This window comes from Coregonus lavaretus (genome assembly GCF_964263955.1).
Source record: "Coregonus lavaretus genome assembly, chromosome: 40".
NCBI lineage: Eukaryota > Metazoa > Chordata > Actinopteri > Salmoniformes > Salmonidae > Coregonus > Coregonus lavaretus.
This window is the reverse complement of record NC_140027.1, coordinates 6,839,381-6,849,052: the sequence shown is the minus strand read 5'-3', so window position 1 is coordinate 6,849,052 and position 9,672 is coordinate 6,839,381. Positions and strand designations below refer to the sequence as shown.

The 9,672-nt window shown below is 42.7% G+C and overlaps 1 protein-coding gene across 1 annotated transcript; it reads right to left on the bottom strand.

The window, feature by feature from the left end:
- Window positions 1–1,397: 1,397 nt before the first annotated feature.
- Window positions 1,398–3,051, bottom strand: LOC311113771 (uncharacterized protein). Its single transcript, XM_084157081.1, has 2 exons — window positions 2,754–3,051; window positions 1,398–2,450 (listed from the first exon to the last, which is right to left on the bottom strand). The coding sequence occupies exons 1-2, from the start codon at window positions 3,034–3,036 to the stop codon at window positions 1,486–1,488; spliced, it is 1,248 nt and encodes a 415-aa protein (XP_084013207.1). The 5' UTR covers window positions 3,037–3,051; the 3' UTR covers window positions 1,398–1,485.
- Between the last annotated feature and the right edge of the window lie 6,621 nt (window positions 3,052–9,672).

The following is a 9,672-nucleotide window of genomic DNA, read 5'->3' as shown; positions in this document are numbered from 1 at the left end:
CGAGGGGTGGAGCAACTGCTGCCCCTCAAGATGAGTTCAGATTTTTTGTGTCCCCAGCCCCCATCAAAATTGCCCATATCTGTTCTAGAGTCTAAACCAGTGTTATTCAAGTCATACAGATTATTGTATGGGACAATATACAAATGGGGGGGGGGGGGGCGTGCTACAGACGGCTATATTGGTCCACTAATACAGGACTAGTAAAAAAAGAATGAGTAAAAATAAATAATACATTTCTTTACATTTTAGTTTTGTTTAAGTTCTGATTTTCAGGGGGTGCTGCAGCACCTACTTCCCGTGGCTATGCCGTCATGTGCAACCAATCATTACCCCTATGTTTTATGAGCCTTCCCTCATACCCTCTGTGTATAGTCGAGGTATGAGTGCTAGCCTACTATCCCAGATTGGCAAACACTGATGTAGACAGGTGGCGCTGGTAGCCTATACAAACAATTGCTGTCCCAAGAGTGCAATTCTGACATTAGCAGCACTAGAGATCTAGCATATGCATCATCATGATAATCAATAATTTTACTGTTGAGTAGCAGGTCCTACTGAATCTTACCTTAGAAATGCATCTTGGTTTAGCTTATCACTACAAGTCATCAAAATCTTGGTATGCCTATAGGCCTATGAAATTAGGGTCTCGATTCAATCCGTATTGCAGGAGATCAGCGGTATAGCGCAATTTTTGAAATTTAAAGTCAACGTTCCCGCATTCACGTTAACGCGCATGTCGGCTCAATCGGAAATTACCTTTACATTTCAATCGTTCTTTACCGCGGATCTTCCGTGATACGGATTGAATCAAGCCCTAGATTTTCAATGTCTGAGGACAGTATCTCCAGTTAGTGCTGCAGACGTGTGCTATGTTTGGTGATGTAGCGATTCAGGGGGAATAGACAAGAAAGCAGGGTATGTCCACACTCCTGGGTCATAAAGGTCCAGACATTGCCCTTAGACATACAGGTCTAGGATCAGCTTACTCTCCACTAACCATAGATCAGTCTGTAGTTGCCTACCACATACACTGTATGAACATTAACAGTATTTTAAAAATGTAATATACAAGATTAAATCAAGATCATAAATGAACAGCATTAAGACAAAGTTGATTAAAAATAACATTGGACAAATGCAAGGACACATTTTCTGGAAGTATATATTTTTTTATGTATCATTAACATCAGTCAGACTATTCTGGAGACATTAAAAAACAAACTACCAGGAATTCCTGTTTATAATATGAAAAATCAAGCGAGAACAGCAGACCTGTGAGTTTAACTACTCTGTACTGTTAGATCAAATCAAACTTTATTTACATAGAATGTTTTACAAAAGTAAATTCATGACACATCTATTTATCTGAAACCCAGAGAATGAATGATCCAGAGTTGCTTTGCTTTTCCAAAGAGTGTTGTCCATCTTCTGACAAGATGTCTTTGTCCTAATTTGTTTCTTCTTTGTGTTTCCATCCTGTTTTCTTTATTTGTTTCTTTCTTTGTGGACGTTCGCTCCTGTGTGAGTCAGTATGTGCAAGTTCAGGTTCCCCTTCCGATTGAAGCTTTTCCCACAGTCACCACAGCTAAATGGTTTCTCTCCGGTGTGAGTCAGTATATGCCTCCTTAGGTCCCCCTTCTGAATGAAGCTTTTCCCACAGTCACCACAGCCAAACGGTTTCTCTCCTGTGTGAATCCTCATGTGCCTGGAAAGATGTCCTTTGAGTTTAAAGGTCTTTCCACAAAAGGGGCAGGTGCAGGGTTTCTCCACGTGACAGAGTCTGACATGGGCCTTCAATTTACAGGTGGAGTTGTAGCGTTTTTTGCAGAGGCGGCATTCGCTGGGTCTCTTCTTGGCGAGAGTCACATGCCCCTGCAGGTCAGCTTTCAGAGCAAACGTTTTCCCACAGTCACTACAGTAGTGAGTTTTACTAGACGTAGTGCTGGGTTTGGAACAGTGTTCCCCCATTGATAGGTTGGTATCCAATGGTGGGCTGGGATGCAATGGTGACAGCAGCCTAAGTCTTACTGGGTCACTGATTACAGCTGAGCTGTGGCTGGAGGCACTGTTTTGATTATCTGGAGGGTCACAGGGAATGTCGAGACCCTTTAGGTGGGTAACAGTGACAAAATGGGGGCGATCCACTGGTTTAGAGTTACTTTCTCTGTTTTCCACTGTCTGGGTTTGGGGAAGAGTAAAAGACTGAAGTGGGTTCTCCTGATCACATTTACTTTTCACACAAGGTGGAGGGAATTTGAACACTATATCATCAGCCTCCTGCCCTTGAAGCTGCTCTTCCTCCTGACTGGTCCAGAATTCCTCCTGTTCCTCTTTAATCTGTGTGGGTTCTAGGTCCTCCTGCTGCAGACTGGGTCTCCACTCCTGCTCACAGTGCTGCTGCTCAGGGGGATCCTCCTCTTCAGAGACAGCAAGAGAGAGCTGAAGGGACTCTAGAGGGAAGGCAAGGAGGAGCAGAGGTTATCTATACCACCTAAATAAAAAATAACACTTCATCTCTTTTATATATATATATCGATAGATATACACACACAGCTTTTAGCCATGCCTGAGTGCGCATACCGAGCTATATGCTATTTCAATAAGCGTTTCGTGACAAACTGTTTCATCACGCACGATAAACGTTACATTCAACTATTTTAAAATATATGAAATGGTGATCATTGTTAGCCTAAACAACTTAGCTATTCATAAAAAAGAATTGTAGCTATATATTTGTAGATCTACAGACGAACCTTTTCTGCATAGTTTTATGTCCTGTGTAATCCGCAGCAGACTCCGTAGCCGATCATTCTCCTCCTGGTACTCCACTACCGTTTTCTCAACTGCCCCGAAAATCTCCACAGCAGCCGCCGTTAAACGCTCATTTAAGAACACGCGCAACATCTGTAGTGTAGACATTTTCAGTCGACTGAGAGGTGAGTATTCAACTAGTATGGCAAATATACTGATAACTAACCCCTTTTGTCTGTGGTATGGCTTTATCCACGAGGAAAGAACGGTTGCCGCTGTCCACATACAAAAAACAAACCCTCTCTCAGTTTTACTTCCGTATTGAATTCTTCTGTTAGTAACAGTCGTTTGTGAGCCCGTAAACACATCACAGCACCACCATGTGGATGGATGTTTACTAGAAGGTACACGGACAGATTTTCTAAACAATCTTTGGTACAGACCAGTAATAATGGAAAGAGATAAACTACATATGGGGAAACAGTTCTAATAACTAATATGGTCATCTAGAATTATCATTTCTTGCATGAACTGAACTGAAAGACAACACATTGTAACATAGGCGACTTCTGACTACTGCAACAGCTTGGGAGGGACTGATGTGACAGCGCGTGCAATAAACCAGAGAATGCAGTCATCAGGAGCAATTATAAAGAATATTATTGAATTGGGACAGGAAAAACACTGTAATGCACTTAAAAAAGAGTTTGCACTTATTCAAAGTGCAATTATCAGGAGTGAAGTGTATATAATTACTTCCCAAAAAATTCTAACAATATCATAAATGAGCAGCATTAAGACGAAATTGAAATCTTGGACAAATGGAAGGAGATATTTTCTGGAAAGTATATTTTTTATGTATAAATAACATCAGTCTGACCATAACCCTGAGAGACATTCCAAAACAAACGAATGGAAGAGGAGTTGTCCAGTGGCTATAAGACTCAGGCTGGTTCCCATACTTGCCCTCTTCAAGATCATCAGCAGACTCTATCACCATCATCTACCATCCTTTGACCAGCTCAAGCCATGAACTGACCCTCTCCAGCATTCAAAGACTTGGCCTCTATTGATTGACCTGGCCTGATATACACTGCTCAAAAAAATAAAGGGAACACTTAAACAACACATCCTAGATCTGAATGAATGAAATAATCTTATTCAATACTTTTTTCTTTACCTAGTTGAATGTGCTGACAACAAAATCACACAAAAATTATCAATGGAAATCAAATGTATCAACCCTTGGAGGTCTGGATTTGGAGTCACCCTCAAAATTAAAGTGGAAAACCACACTACAGGCTGATCCAACTTTGATGTAATGTCCTTAAAACAAGTCAAAGCGAGGCTCAGTAGTGTGTGTGTCCTCCATGTGCCTGTATGACCTCCCTACAACGCCTGGGCATGCTCCTGATGAGGTGGCGGATGGTCTCCTGAGGGATCTCCTCCCAGACCTGGACTAAAGCATCCGCCAACTCCTGGACAGTCTGTGGTGCAACGTGGCGTTGGTGGATGGAGCGAGACATGATGTCCCAGATGTGCTCAAATGGATTCAGGTCTGGGGAACGGGCGGGCCAGTCCAAGGCATCAATGCCTTCCTCTTGCAGGAACTGCTGACACACTCCAGCCACATGAGGTCTAGCATTGTCTTGCATTAGGAGGAACCCAGGGCCAACCGCACCAGCATATGGTCTCACAAGGGGTCTGAGGATCTCATCTCGGTACCTAATGGCAGTCAGGCTACCTCTGGCGAGCACATGCGGCCCCCCAAAGAAATGCCACCCCACACCATGACTGACCCACCGCCAAACCGGTCATGCTGGAGGATGTTGCAGGCAGCAGAACGTTCTCCATGGCGTCTCCAGACTCTGTCACGTCTGTCACATGTGCTCAGTGTGAACCTGCTTTCATCTGTGAAGAGCACAAGGTGCCAGTGGCGAATTTGCCAATCTTGGTGTTCTCTGGCAAATGCCAAACGTCCTGCACGGTGTTGGGCTGTAAGCACAACCCCCACCTGTGGACGTCGGGCCCTCATACCACCCTCATGGAGTCTGTTTCTGACCGTTTGAGCAGACACATGCACATTTGTGGCCTGCTGGAGGTCATTTTGCAGGGCTCTGGCAGTGCTCCTCCTACTCCTCCTTGCACAAAGGCGGAGGTAGCGGTAATGCTGCTGGGTTGTTGCCCTCCTACGGCCTCCTCCACATCTCCTGATGTACTGGCCTGTCTCCTGGTAGCGCCTCCATGCTCTGGACACTACGCTGACAGACCCAGCAAACCTTCTTGCCACAGCTCGCATTGATGTGCCATCCTGGATGAGCTGCACTACCTGAGCCACTTGTGTGGGTTGTAGACTCCGTCTCATGCTACCACTAGAGTGAAAGCACCGCCAGCATTCAAAAGTGACCAAAACATCAGCCAGGAAGCATAGAAACTGAGAAGTGGTCTGTGGTCACCACCTGCAGAACCATTCCTTTATTGGGGGTGTCTTGCTAATTGCCTATAATTTCCACCTGTTGTCTATTCCATTTGCACAACAGCATGTGAAATGTATTGTCAATCAGTGTTGCTTCCTAAGTGGACAGTTTGATTTCACAGAAGTGTGATTGACTTGGAGTTACATTGTGTTGTTTAAGTGTTCCCTTTATTGAGCAGTGTATATTTAGATTCTATGAAAAGCGCTATAGAAGTTTAATAAATTATTATTATTATTCACTTGCTTTACAGAGTACATATTTATTACCCTTGGGAGGACCACCAGAGTCCCGCAGATAGCCTGCATTCCCCATTGGTGGAGGTAGGTACATCCCCATTGGTGGTGGAGGCTTGCTCTGTAAAATAAAATATTGACAAAATGTAAAAACAAGTAGTACCCAACCATATAATAACATGCTCACAGTTCAAATACAATTACAATGCTCTGATTTAAAATGACAGTAGAAAGTTGATACCACCTCCTGCGCAGCTGTGCTGCGCTCTTATCCACCCATCTATTGAGAGTCTGATCCCACACAATCTGTGGAAGAAGATGATAGGAATGAGAATCAGTCTTTAACCATCTATCGTTTTCAATCTTCAACTATCACTCAACCATTTCCGAATTACAAACTCTGTGTCCTGTGTATTGCGTTCGGTGTATTATTCCACTAATGTTTCTCGACAGGTTATGAAGATTTGTTGTGGTCATCTGGGAGGTGGTCCTTCTTACACCCGAAGCCAAGCCAGCCCTCTCTGCTCGTCTTGGACTTTACACCCAGGGGCTCCAATGTTGGTCGGCACTGGACCACATACAGGAGTTTGAGTTGGTTCATTGGGGACAGAAGGACGTTCAGTCACGGGGCTGGTCTTCCATTCCTGGCCCAGGACATCCACATATCTGCTCTGTGGATCTGTGACAGGTAGGACAGAAGAACAAACCTCAATCATCTCTGCTTAGTACAGGGCTACAGCATCAGTAAAGCCTCATTCACAATAATTGACACTATTCCTGTTAGTGACTCTCACTCTTACTCAAAGTCATACATGCCAGGCCTCTATAGGCTCATTGCTGTTAAAAGAGACTGTCTTTACTCACCTTTGCATAGAAGTTTCTTAGCACAGGTTGAGGACCACAGGGATATCCTGGCCATCCTGGCCTCAGGAAGGGAGGTGGTGGTGTTGGTAGAGGGTATGTCTGTAATAAACATCAACCAAGCAACCAAAATATGACACTGCTTATCAATAACACGCCTCTACTTATCAATGATATTTCACTTTGTGACTGTTTTGATAAGAGTAACTTGAGGATATACTTGTGTGAGGTACAGTATGCACTTGTAGAATGAGCTACCTGCACATTGCACTTTCTGAGTAGGTGTGCTCCATTGGAAATAAATGGATACTGTATTTTGACCACAACAAGGGTTCCCTGCGGGTTCATGACCTACCCTGTTGTATGTCCGTCTGGGCCAAGCTTTCCCAACCAGTGCTGTTACATTGCATTTCTGTGGTCCATTTTGTCTCATGCACTTCTACAAGCAGCCACTAGATGCAGTCATAAACCATTTTAAATCAAGAAAATGTCAGTAAAAAAAATCATATTTTGTGGGGGCGGATCTCCATTAGCATTTGCAAAAGCAGCAGAAACACTTCCTGGTTGTCCACAAAAAAACACAAAACATGACAAGTAACAAAACACTGATACACTGATAGACAAGGACAGTCACACAAATGTAAAATACACTGATACACAAACAATACAGCTAAACAATTATGTGTGTTAGAATGTGTGTGTGTGTGTGTGTGTGTGTGTTTGTCCCCTCACACTCCCCGCCGTTCCATGAGAGTCGTTTTTGAATCTCCAATCACATTTTGCTCTGCCCGAAGTACCCTCATGTGCAACCAACCAATCACTTAGGCTTATGTTATGAGTCTTCCTTAGTACCCCCTGTGGATAGTCCAAGTATGAGGGGTAACTATCCCAGATTGACATTCACTGATGTAGACTATTACCAGTGCCAGATACATGTATATGGCGCTGGTAGACTATATAAACAACTGCTGTCCCAAGAAGAGTGCAATTCTGACATCAACAGCACTAGAGATCTAGCAAATGCATCATCATCAAAACCTTTACTGTTGAGTTGCAGGTATTACTGAATCTCAAATCAAATCAAATTTTATTGGTCACATGCGCCGAATACAACAGGTGCAGACATTACAGTGAAATGCTTACTTACAGCCCTTAACCAACAGTGCATTTATTTTAAACAAAAAAGTAAGAATAAAACAACAACAAAAAAGTGTTGAGAAAAAAAGAGCAGAAGTAAAATAAAGTGACAGTAGGGAGGCTATATATACAGTAAAATAAAGTGACAGTAGGGAGGCTATATATACAGGGGGGTACCGTTGCATAGTCAATGTGCGGGGGCACCGGCTAGTTGAGGTAGTTGAGGTAATATGTACATGTGGGTAGAGTTAAAGTGACTATGCATAAATACTTAAGAGTAGCAGCAGCGTAAAAAGGATGGGGTGGGGGGGCAGTGCAAATAGTCCGGGTAGCCATGATTAGCTGTTCAGGAGTCTTATGGCTTGGGGGTAGAAGCTGTTGAGAAGTCTTTTGGACCTACCATAGAAATGCAGCTTGGTTTAGCTTATCACTACAATACCCATTTCAGACAGAAGATGTAGTATATTACCTGTAAAAAGAAAAAGATAAAGCAATGTTTATATGACCCCCTTTCAAACAGCCCTTTATTTACCCATATTATACATATCAGTGGGTAACTGACAAATTGGGAGGGTTGGGGGCAGGGAAGTGTTTTTAAACCATGGCGACTGTTTGCATTTCAAATTAGGGAGGTGTTAATCCAAGGAAGTGTTAATGAAGTTACCTGCTAAAACACAAAGAACCGTTCACACAAAATGCATGTGAAAATGCAGGAATCATGACTAGGGGTTCTATTCAATCGGCATTGCTGAAGCGTTACAGATTACCCGTTAGAAATGTAAAGGTAATTTCTGATTGAGCCGACATATGCAGCGTTTACCATGAATGCAGTCTCCGCTAACATTGCCTTTAAATTTCAATAACGCTGTAACGCTAAATTTCCGCGATATGGATTGAATAGAGCCCTAGGTCTTTAGGTGGATTTTATTTTTCCTTGTTTTTTTACCACCTACCCCTTTCAGATATATGAAAAAGCATGCAAAAAGAAGCAGGCATGGTAAATTAGTGGGATTTCGGTCTGTGTATGAAAGGGATCAAAATCTTGGTATAGGGCTATGGAATTAGGGTCTCAACTCAATTTATGTCGCAGAAGATCCTCTGTAGCTCAATTGGTAGAGCATGGCGCTTGTAACGCCAGGGTAGTGGGTTCGATCCCCGGGACCACCCATACGTAAAAATGTATGCGCACATGACTGTAAATCGCTTTGGATGAAAGCGTCTGCTAAATGGCATATTATTATTATCCATGGCATAGCGCGATTGAAATGTAAAGGCAATGTTCCTGCCATCACGGCGATTGCATTCACAGTAAAAACTGCATATGTCTCCTCAATCGGAAATTACCTTTAAATATCAGTTGCACTATACCACAGATATGGATTGAATCGAGCCCTAGATTTTCAATGTCTGAGGACAGTATCTCCAGTTAGTGCTGCTGATTTGTTTCTATGTTTGGTGATGTAGCGATTCAGGGGGAACATACAACAAAGAGGGGTATGGCCACAGTCAAATAAAAATAATAATATGCCATTTAGCAGACGCTTTTATCCAAAGCGACTTACAGTCATGCGTGCATACATTGTTGTGTATGCACTTTATGACAGTCCTGGGTCATAAAGGTCTAGACATTGCCCTTAGACATATAATATAATAATATGCCATTTAGCAGACGCTTTTATCCAAAGCGACTTACAGTCATGCTTGCATACATTTTTTGTGTACGGGTGGTCCCGGGGATCAAACCCACTACCGTGCTCTACCAGCTGAGCTACAGAGGACTACATACAGGTCTAGGATCAGCTTACCCTCCACTGGCTTCACAAATCCTACTCATAACCATGACCATAGATCAGTCTGTAGTTGCCTACCATATACACTGTATGAACATTAACAGTATCATAAATTAGCAGCATTAAGACAAAATTGATGAAAATGGATATTGGACAAATGCAAGGACACATTTTCTTGGAGTATACATTAATGTCAATAACATCTGTCAGACTATTCTCCAGACATTCCAAAACCAAACGAGCAGGAATTCCTGTTTATAATGATGTGAATACATCAAGAGACTTTGAACAGCAGACCTTGAGTTTTCAACTACTCTGTACTGTTAGATCAAATCAAACTTTATTTAGATATAACGTTTTACAAAAGTCAATTCATGACACATCTATTTATCTGAAACTCACAGAATGAATGATCCAGAGTTG

Coding starts and splice junctions, on each gene's coding strand:
- LOC311113771 (XM_084157081.1), bottom strand. CDS start 3,036: ATGTGGACAGCGGCAACCGTTCTTTCCTCGTGGATAAAGCCATACCAC. Junction 2,451..2,753: donor CATAAAACTATGCAGAAAAG/GTTCGTCTGTAG, acceptor CCTTCCCTCTAG/AGTCCCTTCAGCTCTCTCTT.